This window comes from Eimeria acervulina, genomic scaffold (genome assembly GCF_000499425.1).
Source record: "Eimeria acervulina Houghton genomic scaffold, Eah_scaff322, whole genome shotgun sequence".
NCBI classification, from domain to species: domain Eukaryota; phylum Apicomplexa; class Conoidasida; order Eucoccidiorida; family Eimeriidae; genus Eimeria; species Eimeria acervulina.
In genome coordinates this window covers 1-18,422 of record NW_013547585.1, presented here as the reverse complement: position 1 = coordinate 18,422, position 18,422 = coordinate 1, and the positions used below count along the sequence as shown (strand labels likewise).

The window sequence follows — 18,422 nt, the reverse complement described above, 5'->3', positions numbered from 1 at the left end:
GATCGGCGGCTGGGAAATCGTACAGAGTATGCTGAGTGATTCGTAACTGTAGTATTGGTGGTGGTTTTCAGGGACGGTCTGCAGTAGCTCACGACAACTCAACAAAGGCCAGACACGTCAGAAGTCCAGCACATATTGCGCACCATGAGCCTGGGGGCCGAATGAAGCGTGTGGATCACCGTCTCCGAAAAGCACCAAATTCGCTACGGATTCCCTTGTACCGAACTTGCAACAGAGAACTGCCGTCAGTCTTGGAGGCGGTGCCATTAAGTATAGAGAAGGAGAAGCGTATAACGTACCTGTCAGGCGAGTCCACCCGTAGAGGGGGTCTTCCCAAGGTAGTGGGTCACGATGCTCCAGACTGATTCGTACTACGTCAGAGCATGGAGTGCGGTTCCGTTTAGGAGAGATGGCAATATCAAGCGTACGAATTGCGGGACACTATTGTTCGCATTGTTTGATTGAGGGCTTCGCGTATGTTTGTTTGTACAACGTGGAGCATTATGACTCATGGACAAGCATTGATTGAAGAATTTGAGTTTACCGTGGCAGGGGGGCCAGCGGTGTGAGCAAAACGAGAGTACGAGAAGTAGACCGGGAGTAAGGCAGATAACGTTCCGAATGGTTGCTTGGTGGCACTAATACCGTCTGATTTATTGCTAGGGCTCGATTGGTTAAGAGATTATGGATTGGCGTGGTATTATCTGTCGAGTAGCTTCCGTAGGTAAGTAAATGGCAGGTGGTTGTTTGCTCTCATGGGATAACACCGAGAGATAAGGGTATAGCAGTGGAAGAGAAGGAGTCCCCAGATGAGGTCTACAACAACTTTGGTGCAGCACGACTCGGGGATAGCGGAGACGGACGTTTCTGTCTCCCAACAACCTCCAAGGCGGATTAAGCACAGGAGCGGCAGTGGGCTGTCTACCGATTAGGGATGACCAAAGAAAACCTTCTAGTAGTTAAGAAGTGGAGTATATTTTGGATAAGCATGGGGAAGCTGACCACGTAGAATACCTCGTCAAGTAGCCCACCGCGCCGTTGGACAGGCAGTCTCTCCGCGAAAAGTATGATGGGGAGGGATGCTCGTACCCTCGCAGGCATTCCCCTCTCGCACGTGATATCATACAACCTGATGGGGAGTGTCCCAAACCGTGGGAAGGAAACGCAAGGAGGGTGCCAGGGATACGCGGAAAGGGAAGCATGAAGCTAAGTACAGATTCGCAAGCCAAGTCAGGGACCCCGGACAAGTGGCAAGTGAGCACTGATCACTACACACTGGGCCGCCGTTAGGACGTTCCTCTGACCGCCTTGTTTATCCCTCTGGAGGCTCCCCTCGGAGTCGAACTTTCCCAGCTCTTTAGCCGGCTTCGCCCTTTTGCAGAATAGAAGTAAAATCTCGAAAATTTCTCAAGCAATCTCGAGCCAGGTGATCTTGCTTGTTGAAAACAGCGTACGCTCCGCTGTGCACTCCCCCCGGATTTCTGAGAGCCAGATCGGTTTTCGGCAGTCGCTTTCCGTTCCGGTGTCATTTCGTAGGCTGGCTAGTGCTTACAGGCTCTAATAACTATAGTATCTATCTGTGCGTCATTACAAACCCTGTCCTCTACATTTTCACTTAGAGCAGAGGAAGTGGAGTTTTCCCTGTCTTTGGTGCTCATGCGCTCCCTTATCTCCGTGAGTTCCATTCTTTTACAGCCTAGCTGGTTACTGATATCCTCTCCCGCAGGGACAGTCCGGCTATGAACCACTGGTATACAAGTTCCGGGAGCACTGCTGGCATCTCTTCACCAATGAGTGGTAGTTCTCGACGTAGCTGCTTATCGATAGTTTCCCTTGTCTTGCTTGTGCCTCCTCAGCTTTCATCGCAGCGCATGGGGAGAGCTCCTATAGTCCGTAGCTCCTCCGGAACAGTGGTATCCTTGCTTAGATAGATACATTATTCTTTTGCCACACTTCTGATAAAAATGCCAAGAGCAACTGTGGCTTATTGGGTGCATTTCACAGGGGAAATTTCATCTCCACGGAAGCAAGGAAGTGCTTGATTGCTCCAGCGTCGCGACGACCGTTATTCTTCTGGACGGTCGGCAAAGGCGGAGGCAGTATTCATGAATTGCCATTTCTGTGAAGGCGTTTTTCCGCCTCATGGGACTCTTCGAATTCGACGAGGCGCTCAGCCGTTTGTCGACTCCCAACCGGGGAGCAGTTCGTCATCTATTTTCACTATGCGGCAGAGACGGGTTGAAGTTTTAACACAAGCTCTAGTTAGAGTACCTACTTCTTTCCCGTCCTTATTCCTGTTGCAAAGCAGCTTCGCTCCCACTCTGTGATATACACCAGGTTACCCAGATATGGTAATGGAGTTCATTTTTCCCAGCTGCCCTGATGAACCACCTTGCTTCCAAGCGTAGCGATGGCCTTCGCCCGCAGTGGAGGTACTCGACAATCTCCATTACGAGCGAACACTTGAGGCAAGGGTTCCAAAAACAAGTTTCCTTCCTCTACAGTCCCAAAGCCTCCTAGGAACAGAGGGTGAAGGGCCTCGGGCTACTGCGGACACGAGGCGGCCTGCCGTGAGCTACGGCGCACACCATGACGCAACTAGTGCTGCAGAACAACCCCGCATGCAAGCACAACCAAGAGCCCTTCTTGCTGATTGCTCTAACACTGTTGACAACTGTTGAACAACTACTTGGCCCCGAACATGCAGCCTGCATCCAAGGAGAAATGTTCGTACCACCTTCGGGCAGACCATGGCAGACCATGCAACACCACAGATTTGGAGGGACCTCTAATGGTAGGCAGAGCGGCATAGGTAGAAGTTGGACACAAATTCATTACACCGTAGAGAAACATAGATGAAGAATAGCGAAACTATTGAGTGGACAGCCACCGACACAAAGCAGCGTAAAAACGTCCACCCACCAAAGTCCACCGCTTTTATACGCATAATTTGGCCATCCATCAAAACCCTCGCCCGCCATTTCAAGTCATTTTAAGTTGATACAGATTACACATATTTCCTCTAGCCAGTTTTGAGCTCCAACATGTAGAGCAGGAATTACGGACTCATGGGAACTGCAGCAGTGGAGTGCGCTAGAGCAGCGCTGGCAGCCCCAGGCGTCTGACACACGCCTGCTCTTTTTTTAAAGTGAAGCAACCTTCGCTGTGTTGGCATGATGAAATAAGAAGGTAAACACTGGCGGCTGAAGGTGTGTGACTTAAGCGGTAGCGTCAGAGTAGGAGGTTGAGGGGAGGACGCTGGTTCTTGAGTAGGCGTTGCGTTAGATATGGAGACCTCTGGAAACGGCCTAAAACTACGGACACAGTTGCCGAAAACTGATAGAGGTGTTGTTTTTTATTGCAGCAGCAGTCACCTTGGCGACAGACGTCGAGGTTCGCGGCAGCAAGCAGTACGACGCATGCTGTGCGTCGCTCTCAAATAGTATCACCATGTCCCCAGCCGAAGCTGAGCCGCCTCAAGCAGGCGCTGCAGAAGCCAGTCCGGGGTCGGAAAGCACAAAGCCTGTCACAACCGCACCGCCATCAGCTCCATCCGGCCAAGCGGCTCTGAACTCTGAGGAGCCGGTAGCCGGAGCAGGCACGGCAGACAATGCATTGGCTGGCGCAGAAGCTCAGCGGGAAACCAGCTGCGGTTCAAGTGGCGTTTCTTTTGAGATAGCAGCTTCAACTACGGAATATCCACACCCAACATCGGCAGGAACAGCAGCACCGCGACCGACATTTGCAGCAGCACAGGCAGCAACCCCAGGACGCGAAGCGAACCTCACAACAGACAGCCCAGGGATGACTACAAGCGATTTTGTTGATGTCTTGTGAGTTAGCTATGCCGCACTCCGCTTGCTGCGTGCCCTTTGGTGGCGTTAGAGGTGGCCTTGGCTACTTCTTGGGTTCGTTCTGGGGGTATTCATGGAAGTGCCCTTGCACCGCGTCGTCTCTCAGAGTCTCTCGTTGCTATGGAACGTATTTTGTTTTCTTGTGGGGGTTCCAATACTAAGCGTACCCAGTCTCCACCAGTGTGAGGCGCGTTGTCTGTCTAGCGAATGCCTCCGGTGCTTCCTCTGGCGTTGCACTTGAACTGCACCAATAGTTAGATCCTCCTTATTATTTGCCTCTCGCATCATCTGGTCCTTTTAGGTGATATTCAGTCCTTCCAATGGCCTTCTTATTGCGCTGCACAGCCTCAGTGGATTGTCGTTGCATGCGTGCCCATGTGTGTATTCGCCTGTTACCCACTGACTTTGTGCTTTTGCCTGTGGTGTTTCTGCTTCCCTTGCACTTAAGGCAGCACGATCTGAATGCGGCAGTGCAGCGCGTGGAGGCCGGCCGGCTGTTGCTGGAGCGCCTGCGGGGAGCGCTGCTGCAGCAGGCCGCAGCTGCATCAGCCTTCGCCGCGTCCCTCAACGTCGCCGCCGAAACACTGAAGCCCCTCTCCACGGAGTCCAAGTACGTTGGGCTGATGGCAGATCGGCAGACAAGCAGAGAGGTGGCCCCATGACGGCAAAGGGTACGGAGTTGAGACGCAATGAGAGCTGCGTGGAAGCTTCCCACTCAAGCACGATGTGTGTGTGTTTTGCTGCATTAGGACATGCGCCGCCGCTGTCAAGAGTTACAGTTGTCTTTTGGGCAATTCGGCTGTCCAAGCCAAAGAGCTCTGCGATGCCTTACGCAGGGACGTCGTGGCTTCCACGCTAGAAAGGACGATTGAGAATCATGCTCAAGTTCTCAAGCAGGTCGCAACGCCTTAGATACGCTCCCGCATTCATGCATTTGCGTATATCCAACACTGTGTCGGGTAGAAAAACAGCTCAGGCGTGCTTTTAGGCACAGCTGTTTTCAGAAGGAGCGGCTCAAATTCCCCTTAGCTCTGCTTCCAACAGCGAGCCCCTACTATCAGCACAATTGGCCCTGCCGTGCACTGCTCAAGCCCTTGCTAGTTGCATATGCATTCTTTGTTTCCCGTTGCGGGCGCCTGCATGCACGCGGGGTAGGGAAGAATGGATTATTGTGAAGGCGTTCGGATCTGGCCTCCGAGTGGCTAGGCTGCGCTTTTTTCGCCGCGGTTAATGGTGTTGAATGCACTGCCAATTTCGACTGTGTTTCGGCCGGCAGGTGAAGTTAGATGCGGCGGAGGCCCAAAGGAGAAACCATCTAGCGGCAGTGGAACACCAACGGGTCTGCAGTGCACCACGCCGTACAGTGGCACCAGTAGAGGCAGCTGCGACCATCACAGTCCCGTCGGTGCTACTAGGAAGCGCACCGCCACTTGCAACCTTAAACAAAAACGTCAGCTCATTCGTATGTGGGTTATGTATCGTGCAGGCAATGGAAAAGTATCTGCGCTGCAGCAAGATGGCGGCCGCAGCAGCAGAGACAGCTCAGGCGTCGCTGTCGATGCTGCCATCGACTAAGACAGAACTGGCGCTCCAGTCGGTCTTCTGTCTACCCGCCCTTGCCGCTTTCCCGTGACTCCCTCGCACCTTGCTGACACTGCTGTAGTCTCGCCACTCGGTGCTGTGTTTCGTCTTGTTGTATTGACTAGCTTTGCTGTCCCTGCTGCTTGCCTTAGGTGCATCCGGCTGTGTGTGGAGGCTCGTCAGGCGGAGGAGGCCTATGTGGCCTCTGTGCAGGTTTGTCCCTTCTCTATCTAGTTTGTTTCCCCTCATTCTGTGTGTTGTCGTTTGCTTCGTGATTCTTGAAGACCGGAATGCGGCTTGCATCCGCTGTCGTTGAACACTGTTTGCCCACTACTGGTGCACGCCTTTGCGTGCACGCTGCATGTGCCCACTTCCCGGCTTTGGCCTTAGTTGCTTGAACTACGGGGTATTTTTGTATGTGCTTCTGCTTTTTTGTTCTCCTTGCACCTTACGATATCGTCAACCTCGTGTTTTTTTCCCCGGAAGTTTGTTGGCTGCGTGACTCGCGCTAAGTCGATGTTGCTGCAGCTAGTACTGGGAGCTGTCTCCTCCTTTGGCGTCACTGTACTGCCGTTATTTCATGTTCTCCTACTTCGTGCTTCCTTTGCCGGTGCTGCGACTACAGGCCTTGCAACAACGTAGCAAGGTGACGCGTGAGCGGGTGCAGAGTATTCTGTCTTGCCTGGAGGAGATGGACTTGAAGCGTATGCAGTGCCTGAGGGATGCTCTGACAAGGGCGGGAGTTTTTGTAGCAGCAAATCTCAGGCACATGCAATACGATTTAGAGCGCTCCATTCATGTAGGCAGCTCCTGGGGTTGTTGCTGGTGCTAGGGGTCCCGGTGCACTGCAGTGTGTTGCAATGCGGGCGCCTCCTGCTCCACCGTTACCTGCTGGCCCAGCGGTTGCTTGTGGATATGTTGCTGGTGCGGGGGCATGTTGAGGGGCATATATATATATATATATGCGGGCCCTTGTTGATGGCGCAGAGTGTTGAGGGAGTCGACCCCGAGAAAGATCTGCAAGATTTTGTTGATGGCCGAAGGCCCCAGACACCCCCGGGCCTTTCTCTCCCAACAGTCGTCAGTTCTTTCGTCATCACTTGGTTCTGCTGCCTCTCAGTCCTCTGCTGTACTTTTATGGTTCTCTCACCTCGTATCTTTGCCGTTGGAGGCATCTCGTCGCCTCATTTGTGGTCGCTCTTTCTGTTGCTCCTGTAGGAGAATTGGACTGTTTTAGACGCAGTGTATGGAGATAGCTTGCAGCCTGCAGTTTGCAGCGCCAATGCCAACACTACCTTGACACCACTGTCTTCTGCAACTAATGTGGCGAGGCAGCTGTTGCAAAAGTCTGCTCTGCAACGAGTCGTGCAATCTGCTGCAGTGAGCTCCAGCCTTCATATCTCCAGAAGGGCCTGCGGGCTTTGGTCCCTTATCCTTTGCTTTCTTTTTCCTACAACATCCATCGGTTTTATGAGCAGCTGCAGCCGGTGCTGCCATCCTTCGTTTGACTCGATCTGCTCCTGTGCGTATATGGCTCTATCGACGCCTGCTCTTGACAGTTGAGCAGTCCATGCAGCGTTGCGTGCTTCTGGCTGTTCCTGCTCTGCAGAGCTTAGCCGCGTACTCCATTGGAGCTTCGGATGCAGCCTCGTCAGAGGAAGTCGAAGGGCAAATTCGGGGGAGGACTGAAGCCCTGGCGGGGCTTCCTAGCCCTCCGGATGCGGCCGTTGTGCAACGACTCCACGATGAGTATTCTGAGTGCGTATACGTCGGCCTCCCTGCTGCGCTAGACCATAGGAGCATGGGTGTTTTTGCTGTATTTGTCGCCATATTTTCGGCCACTTTCTCACCGGGTTGCGAGGTGCCTCTTAGGTTCATAAATGCGCTTTGGACCCCTGTCACATCAACATCCAGTAAGGGAGTGTTGCTTCCTGGAGAGGCATGCACTGTGATGCTCCACAAGATGCCTTTGCTACAGGAGGAAATGACTTCCTCACTCCACCGAAGCACTTTTCTGTCAGCTCTGGTGTCGACGAAGAGGAAGCGAGCTAGAGAAATGCCGGATAGACAAGCCTTGCTGCCTTCCATGTAGGCAGCTCCGCAGTGCTGCGGCTTCATTTGCGGATTGTGCTGCCGAGTGTTGTGACTCCTCCAGGTCGTGCTGCTGCCCTGCCTTTGTGCAATTTTTTTCCATATGTGCTGGTTTTTGCCGCTGCCTATGTGGCTGCTGCCGTGTCTCGCTAGTGTTATGGTTCCGGTACCTCTTACTGCTTCATGTGCGTCTTGGTGTTGGAGTTGCCCGTGTCTTTGGTTTTGTTTGTAGCTAGTACTGAGTTGCTCTTCATGGGTCAGAATAATGAAGAGTGACGCTACGGCTGAGAGTTGTCCGTTGCAGGCTTCAACTGCGGCTCTTGGGAGTTTGCTGTGACTGGCTTTTGACAGCAGCAGATACGCAACTGGACGCTTGGGCTGGCAGGCAGCTGTTGCTGCTCGCTGTCGAGATAGCTGCATGTGGAACTGCAGTGGAGGACCCTCAGCAGCAGCAGCATTGGGACTGGAAGCAGGCGCTGGAACAGCAGCAGCAGCTTGCCAGCAGCTTTTGCTCCGATATAGAGTGCAAGAGGCAGGAGACAGGCTACGAGGACCACAGCTGCAGTGGCAGCAGCAGCAGTAGCAGGGATGATTCGATCGAAAGACTTGGACGGGAACGGGAAGCATCGTTAACTACAGTCCGATGGTCATTACACGTGAGGTTGCTGTGGCGCCGTTTCTGTTACATCTTGCGGTTGTTGTTTTGTTGAATGCACCAAGTGAATACAGAGAAGTTGCCATGCTGCTTGCGTGTTGCTTCTGCAGCGTTGCGTCTACCACCATCGATATTGGAATCGCGTGACATTCTGGGAAGAGGCCCTTGCGCTGACTGTTAGTGAAGAGCTTCAGAGACAGAAAGTGAGCATCTGGCTGTTTGCATGCGGTGTGGGGGTAGCGGATATCGACATAGGCATGGAAATGCATGCAGGCGATCAGATTACGAGTAGTACTCACGCGCGTGGAGCACGCACAGCTGCGTTACTGTGCTGCATACAGTCGCCGCACTACCGTGCGGCTCCCCACACCCAGCGTTAGCTAGCCTCTTTTCGATTGTGCTCTTGCGTGGATATGTACAGTTGTCTGAAAAGTGGCAAGCAGCGGGTCCAGAGGTGCTGCAGGAACAGGAAAGGCTTTTCCGGGAGAAGAACCCGTGCTGCAGTAGCCTCCCTTCGTTTGGTTCCTTCATGTCCCTGTATGGCATTGCAACAGAGCAGGTGCAGTCGCTGCTTATCTCGGTCTCTAAGCACCTTAATTTGGATGAGCAAACGAGCGAGATGCTGCTGCATGGAGTGGCGGATGTCACTTCTGCGCAAAGGCAAATGCTACCTGCCCATGAGGGCACGGGTAGATGCAGCAGCAGTAATGGCAACAAGACCAACAATAAAATCAGCAGTACCAATAAAGCGTCTAGCAGTTAGACAAGGCCTGCTGCTACGCGCGTCACCGGTGACGGCCTTTGGCGCTTCACTGGGTGGCAGCCGTTTTGCAGCTAGCCCTACCGCCGCTGGTGCAGTTTTCATTATACATTGTGCGCAGAGGCAATTTAGGAACAAAGGGATGCATCCGCATTGATGCCTATCTGAAAAAACACCCGTAAAAGGGATATTGGTTGCTGTGAGGTCGTTGTAGAGATTTAACATTTCTGGATTTGTTGCATCACCCTGTGGAGGATCTCCTTACTCCAGGCTCGCTTGTTAGTTCTTAGTTGATCTTGTTGTTGCTGGCTAGATAAAACATTGTAAGGCGCCTTAAGCAGAAAAGCAGCCGATGGCGCTGCTGTGCTTTTCAGGGAGTGTGCATTTCGAAGGTGCCTTTGGTCAGACTTCCGACAATAATGCCTTTAAAAACAGATTGATGCACTGACTAATGCATAATGCCGTATGGTCCATGAAGGCGAAAGCCGAGGATTTCCTTCTAAATTACCATATTTGGGGGGGAGACCAGCTAACAGGATGAGCCCGGACCCTAGGCAGGTTCAGACGCTTGCATGGACTATGCCGTCGCCTAAATGTTTAGCTTCCGTCGCCTAGACGGAAGCTAAACATTGTGAAGCCAAGATACATTCGGAAATAAAAACGGGCGATACTCCGTGCGGCAGCACAGGAGAAGACGTGACAACCAGGATAGCTGATGATAAAGGAAATCGCATGCAATCCCCTCATACAGCAGGGGATTTGCGAGGACTGGCGCTACACGTGCTTGAGCACTTTTCCGACTGCGGCTGCTCGATTGCCTCATGGGTTGCGAGGCGTTGGTGCCTCCGGAGTCGTGGCCTGGCGCCACTCTAGAATGTCCCTCCTCCATGCATCCCAAGATGTGGAATTGAACTTCATTTCGCAGAATTGTTCGAATAAAACTTCTTTTACGCATATCAGAAAACGGGCGGGAGGCCGCACGCATCGCCTGTAGTAGTTGAGCGCACTGTCGAGCATCTCTGCAACTTCATTCTTCTTAGAGGGTCGTACCCTACGAGAGTACTTTACCCTTTTTATGTGCCTAACTACATCCGTCCACCATGAATTTCTCCTGGAACTTTCCCCCAGTACTTCGGCAGCACAGAACAGCGCATCTAGTACGAGGAGGATTGTCCCTAGAGCTTCTATGGCGGCAACCATTGTTTTCTTTGGAACAGACGTGGGCATGCTTCCTGTTGCATACCCAACCAATCGCTCTGTGGCACGCAAAAGCGTTTTAAGCTCCGAGGCGGTAAGCTGTTCCTTCTTCAACAGAACCCTGCATTTTTCCAGTTGATCATGAGGGAATCTGCGCAGTAGGCGAAAAGACGCTGCCACAGGTCCTCTGAATCTTCTGGGGGCCAAATTGCTGTGGGGTTTTGGGTGAAAATAGAATGGATGGGTTTGGAGAGTTTCTTCAGGGAGGTGAGGGTACATGGCCTGAACCCAGCGAGGTGCCGCAAAGATGCCCATTACTGTTAGAGGCGGTGGCGAAGACGCCGGCTGAAGAATGCATACCATATCAGCTATGCATCATCGTTGCTGCACTTTTATTGTCCCACGGGAGCAAAAGTGAAATGGGTAAAGGGAAGAGTTACAGAGTATAACGGTGGAATTCGGAGGCAACCTCCAGTTGTGTATTCAATACTTGTCATACTCTATCGATCTCACGGCCGAAACCGAGACCCACCTGTTCACTGGCTCTTGCATGTGGTGTTGCCTGTGCCACGCCTTCAGGAAGAATGGTCATCTCGAAGGTGAACGCTGACGTCTCAGAGGACACTCTGCCCGCAATTGATGCACTTGAACTTGTGCCCAGTCCTGGATCAGGCGGTCCAAGCATTTGAGTTGTGGGTACCAACCCGCTTGCCGATCCCTATTCCACATCACGCATTCTACGTCTTCGTGCTCACCATATCTCACAATATGGGCAGGAAGTGAATAGGAGATAGATGTACTGGGATGGGATGGGAACGGTTGCTGAACTGTGGTCGGGGAACGAACCTGGCTTGTCGACATACTGCGTCCATCAGGGGTGGAAGCTTCCCCCAGGTACGGGAATCGCGGTAGCTCTGCAGAGGAGGCTCCTTGCGCTGCCCACCCCCCGGTAAGATCTTCACGATCACTTTGCCCAGTAAATGGCGCCAGGTTCGGAGGGCCAGACACCGCACCATCTGGCATCCCCAACGCGCGCTCTTCTCTGTGCCTGATCCACCCTTCGGGAGAAAAAGCATCGCCGCTTTCTGGTGACACAGAGCGGACGAATCCAAGATGCGTGGAAGTGGCATGTTGTGAATGGCTCACTACTGACGCTGCACTTCGTTTTATGCCAACAGTGCTTGAAGGCTCTCCTGCAGCCACTACGTATGCTGAAGGCTCGGAAGGCAACTCCGGGAAGCCCTCAATGTCTTCCTCAGACTCTTCAGAGTCACTTGACAATGGTTCCGTCATTTCGGATACTTCATTTTTATCGGGAAATAAAGTGGGACCAAGTAACGTGGTCTGAGACAACAAAGGGTCAACGGGTGAATCGAGTTTTGTATCAAGAGGGGGAGCAGGCACCGATACAATGCCCTCCAGCGATACCTGCACTTCGAAGTGCTTGGGTACCCCATCTGTATCTCCCTCTCTTCTTGGTTTCCTGCTAACATCTGCCGCAGTGCCTCTCTCTAGCTGCGTTATCACCGCCGTGAAAGCCTGTTCCTTGTTGGGTCCAAGGTTTTCATCCGCGTGTGGAAGCTCCACAGTCTCTGGTTCAGCTTGCTCATATTGACGCTGTGATGTCGACTCTTGCCCTTCCGCAGGAATGGTGAGGGATTCTAGAGGGTCTTCTGACGTCGTTGGCGGCTTGCACCAGTCTGCCTCGTTATCCTTGTCTCCACTGCTGCCAGCCAGACTGCGCTCTTGAAACCCTGTAGATATTCGCCTTCGGATAGACGCACTGCACATGTATACAAATAACATGACGGCGGTAATTGCGAAAAACGTAACGAGAGGCAACAGCGCCTTTGGAGTTCCAGAGACCAGCCTGGCTCGGGGGGGCAGCTCTTTTCCCGACAGCGCAGCCCTCCCGGACCAGGCTGATCTTTGCAACTCTCCTGTGCGACGTTCTTCATTAAATCCACTAAAAAATTCCAAACTTGGATGCTTCTGTGTCTGGTACCACGCAAGAGGCGAAAACACAAACTTCTTGCGTGCCGCCATAGGTTCTTTGTCAGCGTGCTGGTTTGAAGCTGGAAGCATTCAGACATTCCAAGACAGGGGCTGGAATAGCCGCTCCTGATGACCGCGGAATCTTAATACAGATAAGGAGGAATTAATGGCTGCAGGGGTCCAGCAACCAGTGTTCAACTCGTTCCTCGTGCGGGGGGTGCTGGGCGACGCGCATTTCTCTGATGTGGGCTTCTTCACACACGCTGCCGCACGCAGCAGGATTTGTCACGACAGACATCTGTAGCCGTGGAACAACCATATTAAAAGAATTTATTTAAATTTCATGTATGAAAATCCCGAAACTAAGAAAAACGCGGAGGTGATGGTGAAAACATGCCAGCCACGCTTGTAGATCTGCAGATCAAGGTCTGTGACGGGTTCCGACAGCACATCCGTCGTTTCTTTAAAACAGAATAAACATGTGAAATTATTTAACGCAATCAATATATAGACCACCGACAGACAGAGCCCTAGTACAAGTGGCTTTTGCAACGGAATAAAGGCAGCCGACAGTGTCCCCTCCACGAGAACCGCCTGGCTCTTAGAGTGCGAGCAGCTTTTGGGTTATTATTTTCCATCTAGGCTTGCATGGATCTCTACAATTTGTTAACTTGAGCATATTTTCAAATAACTTGCCTGGTATTCTCCTGGAACCGAAGCCAGCTCAGGCGCTTGTCCGGAATGTGCCGCCTTGCACAAGCGCTGCTGAGACGGGAGCCTGCACCTCTGGAGTGAAGCGCATTCGAAAACAAACGCTGTCAATACAATGCTCGGTGTGCATTCACAAGAAAGAGGGTAGAAACAGGATGGCTGACTATTTAAAACGAGACTGCGTGCGATCTCTTCACACAGCGTGTTTCGTTGGTGACTTGCGAGACCTGGCCCACACGCTAGCACGGGCGAACCTAGCTAACTGTAACTCCTCCCCAATAGAATTCTCGGCACATAGCCGAAACTTCTAAACACCAGTTTTAGGTTGTCGGGAGTTCTGCTCACCTAGATAGAAATGCCTATTCGTCGCAGCGCCGGGCGTAGCACTCCGCAACGTGCGCCTCACCGCTTAGCCCTGTTTTAGTGCGCAGGCTCGAAGGGTAATCACTTTGGGCCTCTAGAGGTCTATGCGTCAGAGAGACCACAAATAATATATTATTAAAAATAAATCAAGCAGCATTATACAGGAGGTAAGGCTGTCACTCCAAGTTTGCTCTTCAGCTACGGAGGATCTTGTGTTGTGTGACTGGCACTGCTACAGAGGTCTCGACTGACACAGGCTCAGTCAGCATCGGGGCTATTGCTACAGCTCTCCCTCCTCTGGCGGATTGGACCCGGATGCGAATGATAAACAGTTCTTCGATGTTTTAAGGTTATTTTAAGGTTTTTTTGTTGAGTGTATTGTATATATCTAGTGTGCACCTAAATAGGCATACATAGGACCGATCAGTAGCGACAGCCGAGAGCCCTGCTTGGGGCATTTAGGGTGGAGCCCCCATCAGAAACCCGCCTTTTCCATTTATGTTGTTACATTTTAAATTTTAACTGCTTTAACTGTTTCATTCTGGTTCCTAGAGCAGTTAGGGGACGCGTCTCTTGCAAATAGTACACCGCATGTGTAGCACGCGAGTTGTTTTTGTGGCTTTCGTTTGCACACTACGCATTGTAGTTCCATACACTACAAAAGGTTCTATCATGGCTCATTTTTATTTCTTTCTTATTTGTCTACTTATATGGACGCTGGATACTGAGGGCCGAGTAAATGTTTAACCAATTCTTCACAGTGTTTGTTTACTCATCACAAGGCGCTTGGTTATTCTTGCATAAGGGAATGGACTGCAGCAGGAGCTACAACAATGAGTACTGAAAGCCTTGGCATGCCACCTACTCTCCGCAACCGCCCGACGTCCTTGTGCCGTTGTGTCCCGAGAGCTTGGATATTCCCAGCGTTTCGACTCGATTGTGTTCCATGATGGTCCTCCACTGAGATCATGAACCCCCGTTGCACGAGGGCATTAATCTCAATCTCTACTGGGGAATTACTATTTATTAGATCGATAGACGCATTCGATGCTTCGAATCAAACTTGGACTGCCTTACTACTCGTGAATGTGGGCTCACAAAGGCCTTTGCGCTTCGGCAGTATACCATCCCTCGCAGCTAGCCTTGAACGAGAAGCCCCGATCATACGCGAGTGCCGCCGTGAGTGCAATGGGGTCAAAGAACAAAATATGGGAGCTCCCAAAAAAAACAGCCTCACAAGCTTACCTGCCCTACAATGCGTCCTCGGCTTCAAAGCCTGCTCCGGGGTTGGTGAGAAAAGGTTGCAGCAAGCAGCATACTTGGCGTGCAGCCCAAAACCTCCCTTCATGCATGCGCTAACGCTGTACATACATGGCAAATACTTATTTGACCTTCAACAGCCAGCCAGAGCCCACGTAGAAATACATGTACCAATGGAGCATGCTACAACCAGGCATACAAGCGAATCAAGACCCAGCTAAATTCCTTCCTAGTGCAAGCCCAATGCTTTTCCACTACAGCATACTCTGCTAGTGTCCTACAGCGGGACCTGGTATTTTTGCAGCTCACGGTTGTGGGAACCGCTACCGTATTCCCCAGGGGCATATGAATATAGTGGATCTTTTTGACGTCATATAAGGGGCTCCTCCTCAAAGTGTCAGCTAACCGCCATTGAGCTGCAATCAGTGACATGCTACAATATTTGTAGACACTGGAGAGATCGGCGAGACTTGCTGCACTGCGTAAAAGCTGCGTAAGGGGGGTGTGAAGCAATACGTTGCAGCGATTGGCCACAAGCAAACCGGCAGTTTTTGCAGGGAAAACCCTCCACGAGCTCCGGAGTCATATCTTGCGCACACGGTGGCAGCACCCGTAGTAAGAAAAACACCTTCCAAGGGAGGCACCGCCTTAGCTAGGCTGGAATTTTTGCATGGATTTATTCCAAGACACACAGGCGCCTTTCGGTTGTTTCATAGTTGCCGGATTGAGGGAGGAAATGGAGGGAGGGGGGCGTCAGACTCCCGATGCGAACGAGAGAGAAAGATCGTCAAATCCGGAGGCCGTAAGGGCACGGGGACAAAAATAAGCAGGAAAATGCATTAAAGACAAACATACGATATCAAATCAACACTTTCAGTAAAATGCTCTTCGCCATTTCTGGGTGCCGCACGGAACGTCTCATCGGCCGCTGCGTAAAGATGCGCTCGCAAAGGCGTTGTGTCAAACGATCTGCACAACGTGCAGCCAAGCCTTATCTGCACAGGAGAAGAGGAACATCTAAACATCAGCTAAGCAATTTCGTTGCCGAAGTATAGGAAAATGTTACAAATTAGCACTTCCAACCAGCCCTATCGAGAGACCTGTGGGATCAGTCGCCAAGGGGGAGTGTATGTGGGATGCTGGCTTCTCTTCCGTTGCGTCGAAATAGAAAGCAGTTCCACTCATATTTGGATTCACGCTGATCCTGAACTTTGAGTTCCCACTCAAATAAGGTGGCTGCCCAGTGATAGTTAACATTCCAGCCAAGCAACTGCTTCGCTCTTGTCGGATCCTCCGTTAGTACCTTTACCGTCCAACAGTCCTTACTAGGTGGCCGTAATAAATCAGCTGGCATCAGTGTATTGATTACAGTTCTCTCCCGGAGAAGTCGTTAAGCCATTCCGAACCTGCATTGCATTGATAAAGCCAGTGCTTGAATGATTCATTCCTGCCATCCTAATGCGTCTGAGCCAACAATATTTTCGAAGCCAAGTAAAGGCGAACTACACCTTGGTGCAGACTACCTGCGGACTTCCTCAGTATTGCATCAGAGCTATTTGGAGAAGAATAGAATATGACGCCTGACCCACGAAGGGCCAGTCAGGAAACCAGAAGCAGTACTCCTCCTTCTTTAGGAGGACTACACCACCGATACGAATAAGAAACTGTTCTTTGTGTGTTCTTGCGCTGAGTGTAACGCTTACATATGGACTGCACATAGAGTCGGCATGTAGTGACATCCGTGAGCACTGTTTACTACAGGTGACAGTATCACCTGCATATCGTACGTGAGTCAACCCTGTGTTAATCCAAGTTTGTATTGATTCTCACTCGTTGCTAGCACTACTTGAGACAGGATACGAAGTTGACCTGATACCTGAAACTACGGCGAGGAGGTACAACCTGCCGTTCTCTTCATTGGTGCAGCTGCTGTGACTGCGTTTCCCCGGGAAGGCCACTCGAGGATCGTTAAAGCTATGAGCGCAACATGGGTGCTCAATCCAGATCTGGGTCATATACCATGATACGCGTTATTTATGTTTAACCAGTTCACCACGAGATAATCCTAGGCATGCTGGGGGTAACCCAGTGGAGGGCGCGCATGCTGCCTCCAGCTGACCCCGTTACGGGATATGTTTTGGGAAACGCTGAGCGAGTGTGTCCCTCATGAGGCCCAATTGCATCTTCAGCGTTGCGAGGGAGAGAAGAAGTGTTTCTGCGAAGAAAAAAGCCAAGACGCTCCTACGGAACGCAGAGGCGTTCAAGGATACGGAAAAGAAATGCATGCATTCCCCTCCTATGCCCTTTATGAAGACCACCGCTTGGGGATGTTCGATCCAGCAGACACCAGAGAAACAGCAGAAGTAGGCCCAATCAGTGGAGTCGTTCTCAGATGTACTGAATTACGATCAACTACAAGCTGACCGGTCGCCCGCTGGATGTTCAATGCCCAACGCATATCGCACTCACTCCTGTAGGAGCCCCAAGATTGGTCCCAAGGTACCGGCAACTCCCAAGCCTTCAAGGGGAGGACAAACGGCAAGCAGACGAACTACCAAGAAGAGGCTAAGTTTAATGTCAACTAGCGCGTCTGGACAACATTTCGGTGTGGGTGGAGAACAAGGGAAAGGGTCGTGCGCGCTGGCTTCAAAATCCTAAACAAACTCACAATGAAACAAAAGTTTACGGTGCCCTTGACAGACGAACCACTTAACGGCTTACACTGTCAAGCAGCCATTTGACTTTGTAGACGAATTATTAGCAGACTCCAAACAATGCTACCCGGCATCCGGCACAAGACTGCTTTTCCATAACCAGACTTGCAAACAGGAGTCCATCCACATCCGCCTCTTCGTCGTGAATGCAGGTCTCGAACGAGAGAGAAGTCCAACCAGGACTTCTTGGGGAACTTAAATGACAGAAGGATGCTGAAGTACATGGACGGCGTGCTGGTATTCAGTTGCAATCTGCAAGCAAGCTTGCAGCACCTACGGCTTGCTCTGCAAATTGCTGGAGGCGGTAATTAGGCATGGCGTGCCTTAAAAATAATTCAATTAGACGAAAGAATGATTGGGCTTACTGAGCAGTAGCCATGGAATTGGACAAACCCACGTCGGTATGAGCCACCACGGTAAGCTGCCCTTGACCATCGTCGAGCAACAGCTGCACTTGTCAGCCTATCGCATGCCCCATGTGCAAAAGTTTCCTTTTTTCGATCCACGAAGAGAGAAAATGCCCTGGACCATCGTCGAGCAACAGCTGCACTTGTCAGCCTGTCGCATGCCCCATGTGCAAAAGTTTCCTTTTTTCGATCCACGAAGAGAGAAAATGCAAAACGCTCTTAACGTCAAAACACTAATAAAATATCGAAAGATCCATAGACGGCCTGCAGTAAAGCTTGCGTCCCTCTGAAGCTGTTAAATGCATCTCTACGGCCTCACAGGCTGGATCCTGAGGGCCAAGGAAAATTTAACAATTGCCTATGGCGTTAGAGCTAGCACAAAAGGCGGGGTTGGGTACGACTGCACTCGGGAGTCCCCTCCAGCAGGAGACGCAACTAGGACTGCTGCAACTCATGCCAAGCCGCCTTCACTCGGCACCAGTCCCAAACAGGGCCTTGTGCCGCTGTGCTCATGATACCTGGAGATTGGTGGGGAGATCAGCTGCTTCTTGGTAACAGGTTACCTGAGTCCTTCGACTCTAGTGCCGCTCCTGACGAACCAAAGTTCAGTTCGAGAACCCGTACTACATCCAGCGTTTTCCGCCGGAGTAACGAGAGTCTCCGAAGTTCCCCCAACACCGTCGCGAGTTGCAATAAAGTCAATAGACTTAAGGTTGAGCTTCCCCAACAGAAGGTGACCTCTCCCTACGTCTCCGGCAGTCCTCTGCACAGCGAAAAAAAGCCATGGAGCTAATGTCAAAGAGGCGTTCTTCCAGGAATTGCTGCTCACGTTGC

General features: G+C 51.5%; 2 protein-coding genes across 2 annotated transcripts; one reads left to right on the top strand and one right to left on the bottom strand.

Moving 5' to 3' along the window:
- Positions 1-3,450: 3,450 nt before the first annotated feature.
- Positions 3,451-8,944, top strand: EAH_00032860 (hypothetical protein, conserved; the record flags this gene model as incomplete). The annotated part of the gene is made up of 11 exons (XM_013392280.1): positions 3,451-3,833; positions 4,303-4,464; positions 4,604-4,751; positions 5,131-5,193; positions 5,341-5,447; positions 5,561-5,648; positions 6,061-6,234; positions 7,045-7,193; positions 7,831-8,182; positions 8,292-8,384; positions 8,603-8,944. 11 exons carry the CDS (start codon positions 3,451-3,453, stop codon positions 8,942-8,944), a joined length of 2,061 nt encoding a protein of 686 aa, XP_013247734.1.
- Positions 8,945-10,726: 1,782 nt separating this feature from the next.
- On the bottom strand, positions 10,727-12,184 carry EAH_00032850 (hypothetical protein, conserved; the record flags this gene model as incomplete). Its single annotated transcript, XM_013392279.1, has 1 exon — positions 10,727-12,184. The coding sequence occupies one exon, from the start codon at positions 12,182-12,184 to the stop codon at positions 10,727-10,729; it is 1,458 nt and encodes a 485-aa protein (XP_013247733.1).
- Between the last annotated feature and the right edge of the window lie 6,238 nt (positions 12,185-18,422).